Source organism: Magallana gigas, chromosome 8 (assembly GCF_963853765.1).
Source record: "Magallana gigas chromosome 8, xbMagGiga1.1, whole genome shotgun sequence".
Taxonomy (NCBI): Eukaryota; Metazoa; Mollusca; class Bivalvia; order Ostreida; family Ostreidae; genus Magallana; species Magallana gigas.
The window spans coordinates 6,614,133-6,632,388 of NC_088860.1; the positions used below are offsets into that span (position 1 = coordinate 6,614,133).

General features: G+C 33.8%; 1 protein-coding gene across 1 annotated transcript; it reads left to right on the forward strand.

Annotated features, from left to right (window-relative positions):
• The first annotated feature begins 621 nt into the window (after positions 1–621).
• On the forward strand, positions 622–18,222 carry LOC105333468 (uncharacterized). Its single transcript, XM_066068958.1, has 6 exons — positions 622–970; positions 2,377–2,737; positions 2,842–2,952; positions 16,092–16,535; positions 16,567–16,804; positions 17,521–18,222. Exons 2-6 carry the CDS (start codon positions 2,378–2,380, stop codon positions 17,928–17,930), a joined length of 1,563 nt encoding a protein of 520 aa, XP_065925030.1. The 5' UTR covers positions 622–970; position 2,377; the 3' UTR covers positions 17,931–18,222.
• Positions 18,223–18,256: the final 34 nt, after the last annotated feature.

Genomic DNA, 18,256 nt, shown 5'->3' on the forward strand with positions numbered 1-18,256 from the left:
TAGGCATTCCCAATACATGTATACCATTTCAGTTACAATCCCGCTCCCGTTTGCCCATCTCAAAATAGATTTATATGTTTTGGTTTTTTTTATTGACGTGGTAAAACAGATTAATCTTCCATGCATCTACAAATTCATCCTATTGCAATTGTATTTACTGTGTCATTCCTAATGAGCTGAAACTGATCATTAACAAGACGGGTGGGATAGACTTTTTGGAATTTTTGAATTGTACATTATTTGACAGTTGAAGTAATTTTCAAATAATAATTCGCTTATCTGTAGACGACGTAATTAACTTTTATGTAGACGTCGAACTACTGTAAAAAAGACAGAAAAATGTGAATAAGCAAACTGGATGGTAAACATGTTAACCATCAGATGTACTTAAACGTTTTGGATATGATTTTAAGCCAAAAACTATTACATGTATTTTGTTGAGAATAAAAATTTTCTATAAGATTTAATTATACTAGTATTTTTATATCTCCGTATAAAGCTCATCTTATAAAGGTAATAAAGTCTAAATATGGCAACGGCCATCCACTCCTCCAAAGTAACTGATTATTTCTCTTTATTTCAGAAGAAACTTCAAGAGAGTAACTTGTATGGTTAGATCTTGATTTCTTGATTAAGCTTTTTTAGTGGTACATGTGTCTAAAAAGATCGAATTTCTTCCAAATTGAGAGAAATACTGCGCAGTAGATACATGTATCATATGCTACTTATTTCGCAATATTTCAAACTAGGTTGGAAAATGGAAATGCAACATACTTACGTGATACAAATATATACCCGGGTCATTAAACAAGTGTAAAGGAGATACGGGTTTAAAAGCTCCGACTGCATGTAGTCCCATTGTAATCTGGCCTTGTCAGCGGACAGTGAGTTACATCTGGGCCTCGGAACAACAGTGCTAGCTTTTGTAGTGAATGATGAGACTGTTGGACTAGGAAACAGAAGCAATAAGGTACATATATTCAAGAGGCCGGCCATATTTTACTCAGGTTTGTTTGTGTTTTTCCCCAAAACTATAAATGCAACTTCGATCAATTTTGAGAGATAAAGTCAATAGTTTAATATTAGACTACACTCGTTTATTTATTTATGGACCAAGGGATTTTGAAGAGCTTTTTGACTATCAAATTGCTAATTGCTTACTGATCTAAATAGAAAGTATTTCATATTAAAACTAGATCTACTAGAAGAATTGAATTGAAGAAAGTTTATTTGTTTCTGTTATATTGTGGATCTCCTCCTTTTTGTTGTATATTTGTGTAATGTTTGTTAATGTTTTATTATGTTTTGTGTGTGTGGTTTGAGAGTTGTTTGTTAGTTTGGGATTTTTATTTTTCATTTTTTTCTTATTTTGTTTGTTTTTTGTGCCCCCCCCCTTTCAAAGAAGGGAGGGCATATTGCTTTGATGCTGTCTGTCGGTCGGTCGGTCCACCAACAGTTTCCGTTCATTTTCTTCGCAAAGAATGCACATATTGAAATGAAATTTTGTATACAGGTTTATCATATTAATATCTAGATCAAGATCGATTTTCGGCGCGTTCAATCAATTTTCGACAGAGTTATGCCCCTTTGACGTAGAAAAATTCCAATTATTTGTAGTTTCCGTTCATTTTCTTCGCAGTTTTTTTTCAAGGGAGGGGGGCATTAGTGTTTAACAAACATCTCTTGTTTTATATTTGGTTGGGGTTTTTTTTTGGGGGGGGGGGGGTGTTTTGAGGGAATTTTTTGGTAGGAGACGTAATCAAACTCAACTTCTGATATATCGTGGCTTTTTTATGTTTTTTTTAGGAAACTCAAGGGGGTACAACGTATAAACAATAAATAGTTTCTTTTAGACTATGAACATAAACACGACGCTATTATTGTAATACTATACAGTGTAAACGATTACTTTATTTCGCCCACTATTGATCTTGGTTTTTTTTTACGGAAAGTAACTTTAATATAACTCTCTAAAAAGGTTACCCGATGTTTTTTACTGAAGTAACTTAAATTTTTAAACTTCTGTATTGCTTTCAAAATGGTATTTATGAATTCTAATCTTGCAAAGATTCAGAAAGTTAGCATCGAAAAATAGTTCTATATGTAAGTTTTCAAAGTCAATTGAGTTGAAATCTTATACCATGAAATGACGATGCAATCAGGTTTAAACTGAGAGTAAGATACTATTGACGAGGGTGACAGTTGGTTTTCTTTGCGTACATTCTGTTAATAATAACCTTTTCCCTTGTTTATGTATATATTTCCGGGGGCCAAATTGATATGACTAGTTATGAAAAACTTCTTGGAAAATTACAAAGTCATCACTGTAATTTCTACATGCCATGTATCTTTGAGTTACTGCTATATATATTGTAGAATGAATTTTCATATTTTGGAAGCCATTGTACTGTTCGCCATTCCTTACATGGGCCGAGCTTTGACCCCATTCTGCTATCCAGGGGACCCCTGTTTTCCCAAAACAACTACCATCAATGCATTTGCAGCCTCTCTTCCTAACGGGTTTGTAGTGTTTCCCGCAGACACACAAACATACCCCACTGTGACAAGAATGCGAAATCTTGTCAGAACCAGTTATCCTTTTGCCGTTGTGATGGCCAAGTCACGTGAGGATGTCAAGGACACAGTAGCTTTTGCCAGTAAATATAACCTCCATTTGACAGTCTATGGTACTGGCCACGATTTCAATGGACGTTCCACTGGGAACAATACATTTCAGGTTACTCATTTCAACCTCAATGAATTCAATCTTTTTAGCAATTCTGATAAATATGTGTTTGATATGGGGTTTTTTCTTGAGTTGTATGTTATTATTTTTTGCAGTTGAACTTAAGTCTGATGAAAGACAGGGTAGTTGATCTGAATTCCTGGAGACATGAAAACGGAACAATATCTGTAGGACCAGGAAACACGTGGATAGAAGTGTACAGAGAGGTAAACTGACAAACAAACAAGAAAACAAACAAGAAATGTCCACTTGAACAGAAAATACAGTAGGCATTAACACAGGAGGAGGATGTTCGATATGCAAAGTGTATTGTAGCACAGCGCGATAACGCTTTGAACAATTTCGTTTACGAGGTTATTCTTGAATAGCTCTTTTCATTAACATTCAAACAATATACACATTAGCCTTTAGCTACACTAAGTTTTAAACTTGAATCAGCCAGTCAGTGACTACTGTTGTTAAAATGGTTTGGAAACGGGTTGGGAATATTGAAAAAACTAGATACGATCTCGTTACGAGTAACGAGTAGGTCTTCCTTGCGATTTCTGTTTTAAATCATACCATGAATAATCCATACAATTCTAGAATTATCCCCCCCCCTACTTTCAGATAATGTATACAAATCCATTATTACGTAATAAATGGGTGTGGCAATGAGTTTTCCAGATAGATATTGCTACAATTAACAACTTTGCTTTTATAATGCATTACGAAATCTTAATCGTTTTTATGTAATTTGTAATAGACTTTACGAGTTTCTTGCCCTCCCCCCCCCCCCCAAAAAAAAGGGGCCAGCCCCTTTTTCTTGATTTCTTTGAAAAGGTCTTAAGAATATTATCAATTTCTGTTCTTACACCCATCTAAAATTGTTGATCATTTTTGAGATACAAATGTATGAATATTTTAGGGGCCAGCCCTCTAGATCCTTAATGGGGACAGAAATTCGTGCTTTGATAAGTGGAATCGATTTAAATCATAAATTCAAACATTTTCTCTTCTATGATGTCTAACAAAATATGTCTACTTCTCTAGTTATATTGAGTCAAAGTTTAAGTACTCTGGCCCCTAAAAATCCCTAATTACGTAATAAATGGGCGTGGCAATAATTTTTTCTAATAGATATTGGTACGATCAACAACTTTGCTTCTATAATGCATTACAAAATCTTTATCGTTTTTAAGTTATTTGTAATAGGGTTAACGAGTGCCTTGGCCCCTAATTTAAGGGGCCAGCCCCTTTTTCTTTATTTGTTTGAAAAGGTCTTGAGAATACAAATATTTTTTGTTCTTACACCCATGTAATATTGTTGATCATTTCTGAGATACAAATGTTTGAATATTTTAGGGGCCAGCCCTCTAGATCCTTAATGGGGACGGAAATTCGTGTTTTGATAAGTGGAATCGATTTAAATCATAAATTCAAACATTTTCTCTTCTATGATGTCTAACAAAATATTTCTACTTTTCTAGTTATTTTTCGTCAAAGTTTAAATACTCTGGCCCCTAAAAATCCCTAATTACGTAATAAATGGGCGTGGCAATGATTTTTTCTTATAGATATTATAAGAATTTGCTTCTATAATGCATTACAAAATCTTTATCGATTTTAAGTTATTTGTATTAGAGTTTTTAAGTGTTTTGGCCCCTAAATAAAGGGGCCAGCCCCTTTTTCTTAAATTTGTTGGAAAGAACTTTTGATTATCTACCACTTTTGTTATATATGTCTTAACAAAATATTAACTGATAAAAAGATACAGATCAAAATGTATGAAGTTTTTGATGCAAAATTCGTATCAAATTTTCGAGCCTCGGCGAGCTCAAAGGAATGGCGCCACTGGCGCAAAAAAAATACGTTCTGCACATCTTCAAACTATGGTCTACCTATCCTGAAAATTTCATATTTATATCTCTTATAGTCTCTGAGTTTATGTCTGCACAAAATGGGTCGTAAAAACTTACAAAATCGGCCGTAAATCGGAACCGGAAGTGACGATTTCAAAATTTCAAAAAACTTCTAGAATTATGACCACTGGCAATCATCTGTAAAAAAAGGTTGAAATCGGCCGAATAGTTTTCAAGATATCGCGTGCACAAATTTTGTGGAAAAAAATAATAATAACTAGATACGATCTCGTTACAAGTAACGAGTAGGTCTTCCGTTCAATTTTTAAACGATACGATTAAAATATAAATGAAATTTCAAATTTCCCCCTCAACCATTCCCTTTCAGATAATGCATACGATTGTCAATATCCCTTGAAATGCTTAACAAAGACGTTTACTTTTTCACATACAGCACATTAAAGGTTTAAGATTTTAGTCCCTAAAATCCCTAATTACGTTATTAATTGGTTTAGAAATTAGTTTTATAAAGTGATATTGTTACGACCAACAACTTTGTTTCTATAATGCATTAAAAAATGTTGATGGTTTTTAAGATATGTGTAATAGACTTTCCGAGTATCTTGGCCCCTAATTTAAGGGGCCAGTCCTATTTTCTTGAGTTCATTTGAAAGGTCTCACGAATACTAACATTTTTTGTTCTTACACTTATCTAGAATTGTTGTTCATTTTTTAGATACAAGTGATTGAATATCTTAGGGGCCAGCCCTCTAGATCCTTGATGGGGACAGACATTGGTGTTTTGATTAATGGAATCGATTAAAATCATTAATGCAAGCATTTTCTCTTCAACAATGCTTAACAAAATATGTGTATTTTTCTAGATAAATTGCGTCAAAGTTTTAGTACTTTGGCCCCTAAAAATCCCTAATTACGTAATAAATGGGCGTGGCAACGATCTTGCCTGATAGATATTGCTTCGGTCAACAACTTTGCTTCTGTAATGCATTACAAAATCTTTATCGTTTTTAAGTTATTTGTAATAGAGTTTATGAGTGTCCTGGCCCCTCATTTAAGGGGCCAGCCCCTATTTCTTGATTTTGTTGAAAAGGACTTTTGATTATCTACTAATTTTGTTATATATCTTTTAACAAAATATCAACTCATAAAAAGATACAGATCAAAACGTATGAAAAATTTGATTCGAAATTCGTACCCAATTTTCGAGCCTAGGCGAGCTCATAGAAATGGCGCCACTAGCGCAAAACAACACAATAGTGCACAACTTCAAACTATAGACTACTTATCCGGAAAATTTCATAGTCATATCTCTGATAGTTTCTGAGATCAACTCTGCACAAAATAGGTCGTAAAAATGTGCAAAATGGCCGATAAATCGGTACCGGAAGTGACAACAGGAAAAATCTCAAAAATGTATGAAGTTTATATCAAGTCTCATCCTCTGTAAAAAAATGGTTGAAATCGGTCGAATAGTTTTCGAGAAATCTCGTGCACAAAATTCGTGGAAAAAAATAATAATAATAACTAGAGCAAAGCTCGTTGCAAAGCAACGAGTGGGTCTTCCAGTGGTGTCGAGAGTAAAGATAGAAGTTCCTGTAAGAAGCAGAGTTCTAAAACCAACTACAAAGAAAATTTAAAAAATATTTTTAAAAAATCGAATAATTCTTAGTACGACTTAACAATGTCTGAATGATTTCAAGAACGAATTAACAAAAACCTTTACAATTTCTTGAACGACTTAATAAAAAAAAGTCCCGAATGGCTTCAAGTACGAATTAACTATTTCCGAATTATTATAGGTACGAGTTAATCTAACTTTTAACAGAACACTATTTTCTTTACCAAGAAGGTGGAATTAAAATGTCCGGAAAACTCAAATTTTCAATCCCAATATTTTTGTAATGCATCGTCCGATTTTAAAACGGATTTCAGCTTTAAATTAAGCTTAATAAAAGCGCCTTTGTTGCTTTATTATTTATATCAGATTATTGGTCAGAAAAGAGTTATTATAAAAAGACTTAATAGCCCTTCTGGCCCCTAATGTGAGGGGTCAGCCCCTTTTTCTTGATATCAAATAAAAGGTCTTGCAAATATAAACATATTTTGTTCAACAAGTGTTCACGAAATGTTAACCGTTCTTAGGATATCTTTATAAATGTGTTTTAGGGGCCGGCCCTTTATCTCCTAAATGGGGTCATGAACAAAAAAAAATTAAGGTGGCATATTGTACAGAACATTATTTAAGCAACTTTTGTTCTACAATGCTTTTCAAAATATTTCTCCTTTTTCGTATATTAATGATCGAAATTTTGAATTTCTGGCCCCTTGAAACCCCTAATTACGTAACATATGACTTAAGTATGGAACTGTATAGATAAACAGCCCAACATTGAACATTTTTGCTTCTATAATTAATAGCAAATTATTATTCAGTAAAGAGTTATTGTAAAAAGACTTTACAGCCCTCTTGGCCCCTAATTTGAGGGGCCAGCCCCTTTTTTTGATACTAAACGAAAGCCCGTGTAATTTGAAACAACTTTTGCATTACATGTTTTAACAAATTATTTATACATCAAAAGATATCACAGAAAATGTGTAAAAATTTCGTGAAAAAATTTGGTGCCAATTTTCAGGTTCAGGCGAGCTTTGAGGCCTTTACAAATTTTCATCATTGGAAGCATGGGGGTACATCTACAAACATTCATCTACAATCCCTGAAAATTTTAAGCTTCTATCTTGATTAATTTTGGAGAAGTTGCGTGGACAAAATGACCCTTAAAAATTTACAAAATCGTCAATATCTGAAACCGGAAGTGACGTCATCAATTAAAAATTTTATAATATGTAGCACCGATCATGCTCTATCCGTCCTGTAAATTTTGTGCGAATCGGTTGGATAGTTTTTGAGAAATAGCGCTCCAAAGAAGTCAGAAAAAGAAAAAAAAGAATAACTAGAGCAAAGCTCGTTGCAAAGCAACGAGTTGGTCTTCCATTAATGTCGGAAGTAAAGCTGGAAGTTCCTGTAAGAAGCAGAGCTCTTAAACCAATAACAAGAGTAACGATAATAAAAAGATGAAAAAAATCGAATTATTCCTGGTACGACATAACAAAATCCGAATGATTATAAGTACGAATTAACAAAAACCTTTCTGTTTTCAAGAACGACTTAACCAAAAAATCCGAATGTGTTCAAGTACAACTTAACAATTATTTTTGGTACGAGTTAATTTTACTTTGAACATAACGCTATTTTCTTAACCAAGAACGTGGAATCAAAATTTCCGGAAAACTCAATTTTTAAATCCCAATATTATTGTAATGCATCGTCCGATTTTAAAACGGATTTTAGTTTAAAATTAAGCATAAAAAAGCTTCGTTGTTGCTTTATGATTAATATCAAATTATTGGTGAGAAAAGAGTTATTTTAAAAAGACTTAATAGCCTTTTAAGCCCCTAATTTGAGGGGTCAGCCCCTTTTTCTTGATATCAAATAAAAGGTCTCGCTAATATAAACATATTTTGTTCTACAAGTGTTCACAAATTGTAAAACTTTATCGAGATATCTAAACAACTGTGTTTTAGGGGCTGACCCTTTAACCCCTTATCGGGGCCACTAACAACAACATTTTTGGTATCATTTTGTTAAGAACATTATTTTGAACAACTTTTGTTCTATAGTGCTATTCAAAATATTTCTCCTTTTTCTGATATTAATGATCAAATTTTTCAACTTTTGGCCCCTTGAAACCCCTAATTACGTAACATATGACTAAGGTATTGTGCTGTATAGATAAACAGCTGTACAATGAGCATTTTTGCTTCTATAATTAATAACAAAATATTGTTCAGTAAAGAGTTATTGTAAGAATACTTTAGAGCCATCTTGGCCCCTAATTTGAGGGGCCAGCCCCTTTATCTTGATATCAAATTAAAGGTCTTGCAAATATAAACATATGTTGTTCAACAAGTGTTTAGGAATCGTTAACCTTTCTCAAGATATCTGTATAAATATGTTTTAGGGGCCGACCCTTAAACTCCATTCCGGGGCCACCAACAACAAAATTTTAGTATTCGTAATGTTGAGAACATTATTTTAAACAACTTTTGTTCTACAGTGCTATTCAAAATATTTCTCCTTTTTCTGATATTAATGATCAAATTTTTCAACTTCTGGCCCCTTGAAACCCCTAATTACGTAACATATGACTAATGTATTGTACTGAATAGATAAACAGCTGTACAGTGAACTTTTTTGCTTCTATAATTAATAACAAAATATTGTTCAGTAAAGAGTAATTGTAAGAATACTTTAGAGACATCTTGGCCCTTAATTTGAGGGGCCAGTCCCTTTTTCTTGATATCAAATTAAAGGTCTTGCAAAATTAAACAACTTTTGCATTACATGTTTTAACAAAATATTTATACATCAAAAGATATTACAGAAAATGTGCGAAAATTTCGTGAAAAAATTTAGTGCTAATTTTTAGGTTCAGGCGAGCTTCGAGGCCTTGAGCAATTTTCATAATTGGAAGCATGGGGGTACATCTACATACATTCATCTACAATCCCTGAAAATGTCAAGCTTCTATCTTGATTAGTTTTGGAGGAGATGCGTGGACAAAATGACCCTTAAAAATTTACAAAATCGTCAATATCTGAAACCGGAAGTGACGTCATCATTTGAAAATTTAATATTATGTAGCACCGATCATGCTTTATCAGTCCTGAAAATTTTGTGCATATCGGTTGTGTAGTTTTTGAGAAATAGCGCTCCAAAAAAGTCAGAAAAAGAAAAAAAAGAATAATAAAGAAAAAGAAACCGTAGAATAACAAGAGGGTCTTCCGTTGGAAACGGAAGACCCTAACTAGATACGACCTCGTTACGAGTAACGAGTAGGTCTTCCGTCCGATTTTTTTTTTTTTTAGATAAAATGATACCATGAGATATCGATACAATTTCAAAATTCCCCCCCCCCCCCCCCCCAAAAAAAAAAAAAATTTGAAGATAAAGAATAAAAACTCTAATTACGTCAGACATGGGCCTGACAATGACTCTTTCAAACCGATAATGTAGAGATCAACAACTTTGATTTTTATAATGCATAACAAAATATTTATCGTTTTCAAGTTATTCGTAATAGAATTTACGAGTCTCTTGGTCCCTAATTAAAGGTGCCAGCCCCTTTTTCTTGATTTTATTGGATAGAACTTTTGATTCTCTACTACTTTTGTTCTATATGTCTTGTCAAAATATCAACTGATAAAAAGATACTGATCAAAACATATGGAAATTTTGATTCGAAATCTGTACCCCATTTTTGTGCCTAAGCGAGCTCCAAGGAATAGCGCCACTGGTGCAAAACAACTAAATAGTGCACAACTTCAAACCATGCTCTACCTATCCTGAAAATTTCAAAGTCATATCTCTTATAGTTTCTGAGATCAACTCTGCACAAAATTGGTCGTAAAAAATTACAAAATCGACCGTAAATCCGGACCGGAAGTGACGACGACAAAAAATTCAAAAACATATAAAATTTAGATAATTTCCCATCATCTGTGAAAAAATTGTTCAGATCGGTTGAGTAGTTTTCGAGAAATCGCGTGCACAAAATTTGGAGAAAAAAAATAATAACTAGATACGATCTCGTTACGAGTAACGAGTAGGTCTTCCGTTCAATTTTTAAACGATACGATTTAAATATCAATGAAATTTCAGAATTCCCCCTCAGCCTAATGCATACAATTGTCAATATCCCTTCAGATATTTAGAAAAGAGTTTTGCTTTTTCACATACAGCACATTCAAGGTTTAAGATTTTTGACCCCATAAATCCCTAATAACATCATCAATTGGTTTAGAAAAAAGTTTTACAAACTGATATTGTTACGACCAACAACTTTGCTTCTATAATGCATTACAAAATTTTTATTGTTTTTAAGTTATTTGTAATAGAGTTTACGAGTGTCTTGGCCCCTTATTTAGGGGTCAGCCCCTTTTTCTTGATTTCTTTGAAAAGGTCTTAAGAATACTAACATTTATTGTTCTTACACCCATCTAAAATTGTTGATCATTTTGAGACACAAATGATTGAATATTTTAGGGGCCAGCCCTCTAGATCCTTAATGGGGACAGAAATTCGTGTTTTGATATGTGGAATCGATTTAAATAATTAATTCAAACATTTTCTCTTCTATGATGTCTGACAAAATATTTCTACTTCTCTAGTTATATTGCGTCAAAGTTTAAGTTCTTTGGCTCTTAAAAATCCCTAATTACATAATAAATGGGCGTGGCAATTTTTTTTTAATAGATATTGGTACGATCAATAACTTTGCTTCTATAATGCATTACAAAATCTTTATCGTTTTTAAGGTATTTGTAATAGAGTTTACGAGTGTTCTGGCCCCTAATTTAAGGGGCCAGCCCCTTTTTCTTCATTTCTTTGAAAACGTCTCAAGAATACTAACAAATTTTGTTCTTACGCCTATTTAAAATTGTTGATCATTTTTGAGATACAAATGTTTGAATATCTTAGGGGCCAGCCCTCTAGATCCTTATTGGGGACAGAAATTCGTTTTTTGATATGTGGAATCGATTTAAATCATTAATTCAAACATTTTTTCTTTGATGATGTCTAACAAAACATTTCTACTTCTCTAGTTATATTGCGTCAAAGTTTAAGTATTTTGGCCCCTAAAAATCCCTAATTACGTAATAAATGGGCGTGGTAATAATTTTTTCTAATAGATATTGGTACGATCAACAACTTTGCTTCTATAATACATTACAAAATCTTTATCGTTTTTAAGTTATTTGTAATAGAGTTTACGAGTGCTTTGGCCCCTAAATAAAGGGGCCAGCCCCTTTTTCTTGATTTTGTTGGAAAGAACTTTTGATTCTCTACCTCTTTTGTTATATATGTCTTAACAAAATATCAACTGATAAAAAGATATAAATCAAAACGTGTGAAAATTTTGAATGAAAATTCGCACCCAATTTTCCTGCCCAGGCGAGCTCCAAGAAATGGCGCAACAGGCATTAAACAACTACAAGCTGCACAACTCCAAACTATCGTCTACCTTTCCTGAAAATTTGATATTCATATCTCTTATGGTTTCCGAGTTTATAGCTGCACAAAATTGGTCGTCAAAAATTACAAAATGGCCCACAATTCGGTACCGGAAGTGACTACGAAAAAATTAAGAAAAATGTATTAAGTTTAGATCACGCCCTAACATCTGTGAAAAAATGGTTGAGATCGGTCGAATAGATTCGGAGAAATCGCGTGCACAAAATTTGGAAAAAAACTAGATACGATCTCGTTACGAGTAACGAGTAGGTCTTCCGTTCAATTTTTAAACGATACGATTAAAATATCAATGAAAATTTAGAATTCCCCTCTTAACCACTCCCTCTCAGATAATGCATACCATTGTCAATATCCCTTGAAATGCTTAACAAAGAGTTTTGCTTTTTCACATACAGCACATTTAAGGTTTAAGATTTTAGTCCCCTAATTACGTCATCAATTGGTTTGGAAATGAGTTTCACAAACTGATATTGTTACGACCAACAACTTTGTTTCAATAATGCATTACAAAATCTTGATCGTTTTTAAGATATGTGTAATAGACTTAACGAGTGTCTTGGCCCCTAATTTAAGGGGCCAGCCCTTTTTTCTTGAATTCATTTAAAAGGTCCCACGACTACTAACATTTTTTGTTCTTACACTTATCTAGAATTGTTGTTCGTTTTTTAGATATAAATGATTGAATATTTTAGGGGCCAGCCCTCTAGATCCTTAATGGGGACATACATTGGTGTTTGATTAATGGAATCGATTAAATTCATCAATGAAAACATTTCCTCTTCTACGATGCTTAACAAAATATGTCTCCTTTTCTAGATATATTGCGTCAAAGTTTAAGTACTTTGGCCCCTAAAAATCCCTTTTTACGTGATAAATGGGCGTGGCAATGATTTTTCCTGATATATATTGTTACGATCAACAACTTTGCTTCTATAATGCATTACAAAATCTTTATCATTTTAAAGTTATTTGTAATAGAGTTTATGACTGTCTTGGCCCCTAATTTAAGGGGCCAGCCCCTTTTTCTTGAGTTCATTGCAAGGTCTCACGAATAATAACATTTTTTGTTCTAACACCTATCTAAAATTGTTTTTCATTTTTGAGATACAAATGACTGAATATTTTAGGGGCCAGCCCTATAGATCCTTAATGGGGACAGAGATTGGTGTTTTGATTAGTGGAATTGATTATTATTATTAAGACAGACATTTTATCTTCTACAATACTTAAGAAAATATGACTCCTTCTCTAGTTATGTCGTGACAAAGTTTAAGTACTCTGGCCCCTAAAAAACCCTAATTACGTCATAAATGGGCGTGGCAATGATTTTTTCTGATAGATATTGTAACGATCAACAACTTTGCTTCTATAATGCATTACAAAATCTTTATCATTTTTAAGTTATTCGTAATAGAGTTTACGAGTGTCTTGGCCCCTAATTTAAGGGGCCAGCCCCTTTTTCTTGATTTCGTTGAAAAGAACTTTTGATTTTCTACCACTTTTGTTATATATGTCTTAACAAAATACCAACTGATAAAAAGATACAGATCAAAACGTATAAAAATTTTGGATAAAAATTCGTACCCAATTTTCGTGCCCAGGCGAGCTCCAAGAAATGGCGCCACTGGCGTAAAACAAAATAATAGTGCACAACTTCAGACTATAGACTAACTATCCTGAAAATTTCAGAGTCATATCTCTGATAGTTTCTGAGATCAGCTCTGCACAAAATAGGTCGTAAAAAACTACAAAATGGCCGATAAATCGGTACCGGAAGTGACGACAACAAAAATTTCAAAAACATATAAAATTCAGATCATGACTCATCATCTCTGAAAAAATGACTGAAATCGGCTGAATAGTTTTTGAGAAATCGCGTGCACAAAATTTGGAAAAAAAAATAATAATAACTAGAGCAAAGCTCGTTGCAAAGCAACGAGTGGGTCTTCCGTTAATGTAGGAAGTAAAGCTGGAAGTTCCTGTAAGAAGCAGAGCTCTTAAACCAATAACAAGAGTAACGATAATAAAAAAATAAAAATAGAATTATTCCTGGTACGACTTAACAAAATCCGAATGATTTTAAATACGAATTAACAAAATCCTTTCTGATTTCAAGAACGACTTAACAAAAAAATCCGAATGTGTTCAAGTACGACTTAACAATTATTTTTGGTATGAGTAAATTTTACTTTGAACATAACGCTATTTTCTTAACCAAAAAACGTGGAATCAAAATTTCCGGAAAACTAAATTTTTAAATCCCAATATTATTGTAATGCATCGTCCGATTTTAAAACGGATTTCAGTTTAAAATTAAGCATAAAAAAGCTTCTTTTTTTGCTTTATGATTAATATCAAATTATTGGTGAGAAAAGAGTTATTATAAAAAGACTTAATAGCCCTTCTGGCCCCTAATTTGAGGGGTCAGCCCCTTTTTCTTGATATCAAATAAAAGGTCTCGCTAATTTAAACATATTTTGTTCTACAAGTGTTCACAAACTGTAAAACGTTATCGAGATATCTAAACAACTGTGTTTTAGGGGCTGACCCTTTTACCCCTTATCGGGGCCACTAACAACAACATTTTTGGTATCATTTTGTTAAGAACATTATTTTGAACAACTTTTGTTCTACATTGCTTTTCAAAATATTTCTCCTTTTTCAGATATTAATGATCAAAGTTTTCAACTTCTGGCCCCCTGAAACCCCTAATTACGTAACATATGACTTAGGTATGATACTGTATAGATAAACAGCTGAACAATGAGCATTTTTGCTTCTATAAATAATAACGAAATATTGTTCAGTAAAGAGTTATTATAAAAAGATTTTAGAGCCCCCTTGGCCCCTGATATGAGGGGCCAGCCCCTTTTTCTTGATATCAAATTAAAGGTCTTGCAAATATAAACATATTTTGTTCAACAAGTGTTTAGGAATTTTTAACCTTTCTCAAGATATCTGTATAAATGTGTTTTATGGGCCGACCCTTAAACTCCTTACCGGGGCCAACAACAAAATTTTAGTTTTCGTATTGTTGAGAACATTATTTTAAACAACTTTTGTTCTACAGTGCTATTCAAAATATTTCTCCTTTTTCTGATATTAATGATCAAATTTTTCAACTTCTGGCCCCTTGAAACCCCTAATTACGTAACATATGACTAAGGTATTGTACTGAATAGATAAACAGCTGTACAGTGAACATTTTTGCTTCTATAATTAATAACAAAATATTCTTCAGTAAAGAGTTATTGTAAGAAGACTTTAGAGCCATCTTGGCCCCTAATTTGAGGGGCAGCCCCTTTTTCTTGAAATCAAATTAAAGGTCTTGCAAAATTAAACAACTTTTGCATTATATGTTTTAACAAAATATTTATACATCAAAAGATATTACAGAAAATGTGCGAAAATTTCGTGAAAAAAATTGGTGCTAATTTTCAGGTTCAGGCGAGCTTCGAGGCCTTGAGCAATTTTCATAACTGGAAGCATGGAGGTACATCTACAGACATTCATCTACAATCCCTGAAAATTTCAGGCTTCTATCTTGATTAGTTTTGGAGGAGATGCGTGGACAAAATGACCCTTAAAAATTTACAAAATCGTCAATATCCGAAACCGGAAGTGACGTCATCATTTGAAAATTTAATAATATGTAGCACCGATCATGCTTTATCAGTCCTAAAAATTTTGTGCATATCGGTTGTATAGTTTTTGAGAAATAGCGCTTCAAAAAAGTCAGAAAAAGAAAAAAAAGAATAATAAAGAAAAAGAAACCGTAGAATAACAAGAGGGTCTTCCGTTGGAAACGGAAGACCCTAATAATAATAAGAAACAGTACGAAAACTATAAGGTCTTCCGTTGGAAACGGAAGACCTTAATAATAATAATAATAAATAATAATAATAAGAAACAATACGAAAACAATAAGGTCTTCCGTTGGAAACGGAAGACCTTAATAATAATAAGAAACAGTACGAAAACAATAAGGTCTTCCGTTGGAAACGGAAGACCTTAATTAGAGCTTAAATGAAAGTTTGCACAAATCTCGGTCTTTCGGTAATGCAGATTGAAAATTCGTGGAAATAATTGAAAGTGGTGACAGATACACGATTTGTGAAATTGCTTAAACTGTCATGTAGATGGGTGAACCGTCAGAAATTTCATTTTAAAATTTACATGAACATAATTAAAACTTTACTTAATTGGTAACTTTGGTTTTATTGTGGCCAGTTTACTAATATTTACAATTTCTAGCACTGCTTTGTATATGAATCGAGATAAAACTTGGTAATCAAAGGATATAAACAAATTAAAATACAGGGTTAATTTTGTTGTTTTATCGATGATCACATTGCTTCGACTTACTGTTTATGACACTGCATTTTGACAGGTGGACAAGTATGGGAGAGTCATTGTTGGAGGTAGCACCCACACAGTAGGGATGGCGGGCTATACACTCGGGGGAGGACACAGTCCAATCTGTCGATACTACGGAATGGCCATTGATAATTTACTGGAGGTAGAAATGGTCATGGCAGACGGAAGAATCGTCACGGCCACACAAGAGTACGTCCACACACTCTACAACAATGGAAGCACCTCTAACGTCAGTGATGCGGATTTCTTCTGGGCAGTGGCAGGTGGTGGGGGTGGTACTTTTGGTATCTCCACCCGACTGTTATTCAAGCTCCATCCACCGCCAGAGAAAGTTATCAAAGTTATCATCATTTATCCGATATATACGTTTTTTAAGGAGGATGTCTTCTCGCAGGTGTCCAAAAAGATTGAGTTACTGTTTACCAACAATTTGCCAAATGAATGGGGAGGGTACTTGCTGCGAGAGCTCATAGACTGCGGTACTGCGAGAGCTCATAGACTTCCTTCCAGACAAGAGATATTTTAGTTACGAGGAGTACGATACATTCTTGGGATACGAGGAGACAATCATCGAAACCTATCCTTATTATCTGACCTTTATATTCAATTCCCTGATTCCCACCACTAGCTTTACGTCAACAGATTTCTTTGAATTTGTACGCTCGGCAGTTCTCAGTAAACCAACGGAAAACTCTGTAGTCTCTTTCACAGCTACCTTAATTGGTGGTAGGTTTATCTTTGCATATATCTACTGAATCTTAGCTGTATTCTATACCTTACAGCCACCATGCCCATTATACTGAAAAAATAATTGTTTATAAAGTAAATAAACGAATAATTCTTAACTATACCCACCTCAAAACGATAATAACTAGTAGAGCATACTGTATGTTTAAAAAATCTTAACGGCTAGGTAATGATATGTTTTTTTCTTGCATTATCACCGGTGTTAGATCGGTTTGTCCAGTGTGAGACAGCAGTGTGAGATTTTTCTGTCTCTCACTGTGTATTACTACGCCGTTTTAAAACGTAAACAAACGTTGTCTGCTGTAGGGAAAGGCAAAATGGTGGATTGAGATTATCCACTAAGTAATTGTTTTGCTTAATTAATTGCAATTTATCATACTTTAATTTTAAAAAAAATGTCGTTTGCTGTTAGTTTGACTTGCACTATTTGAAGCACGCGGAGGGATAAACCGAAAGTAATCTTTTGAACGTTGTCAAACATCATTTTTAAGGTAAAATATATACTCGTGTTGGATAGTGAAATTCCACCTCGGGGCTATATTCACGGTCTAGGTCTCGGCGGCAAAGCCTCGTCCTAGACCGTGAATCTTGGCCCCGAGGTGGAATTTCACTATCCAACACGAGTAATAATGAATGATTCTATTAATCCCAATTTTTAACTTTTATTGTAATATGTTTTCTTGGTTATATTTCAGGGAAAATGCGTGAGATTGGATCAAATGACACCTCCGTACACCCTGGATTTAGGAAGACTCTCTTTTCAATGTCTGGCGGTGTTTCATTCGGTGAGGCCGGGATACCTGAGGCAACAACACTCTTCGTAAAAACTATGGAACTTAATGACAAATTTGCACAGTATGGTGACGGAATGTACCCGAACGAAGCCGCCCAGGCAACCCCAGATTGGCAATCCCACTTCTGGGGATCGAACTACAATCGACTGTACCAGGTCAAACTCCGGGAGGACCCCGACGATTTCTTCACATGTGATCAGTGTGTGGGGTCTGAGGCGAGGCTGACTTCCTTTGCCACAGAACCGGGAAGTTTCTCTTTATTACCGGTCATCTTATTTTGTATTGTCAGTTTCTATAGCAAATCTTATTGATGAATTGAAACTATCAACCATTGAAGGAAAGAACCACCGAATCGTATGAATTGAACATATTTTATTGATTTAATCAAATGGATTTGATAGAAGTTCTAGAAACTTACGTAGTCTTCTCCCAGTTTGTTATCTTCGTTGTGTACAGAAACAAACATTTCACTTGTATTCTTTATGACAGAAACAATTGATAGTGCAATATCTTCCATTTGGTATGCAGGTTTATTCTATATTGATTTGTTTGAATGACATTATTATATTATAGAGTATAACAGTTAGCTCTATTACTGTAAAATTGTTTCCTTGGTATATTTAGGTATTAACAAAGT

What these genes read in the sequence shown, in the direction of transcription:
- LOC105333468 (XM_066068958.1), top strand. Translation starts at nt 2,378, where the DNA reads ATGAATTTTCATATTTTGGAAGCCATTGTACTGTTCGCCATTCCTTAC. An exon ending in GGATAGAAGTGTACAGAGAG is followed by an intron (nt 2,953 to 16,091) that starts GTAAACTGACAA and finishes GCATTTTGACAG; the next exon opens with GTGGACAAGTATGGGAGAGT. An exon ending in ATGAATGGGGAGGGTACTTG is followed by an intron (nt 16,536 to 16,566) that starts CTGCGAGAGCTC and finishes GCGGTACTGCGA; the next exon opens with GAGCTCATAGACTTCCTTCC.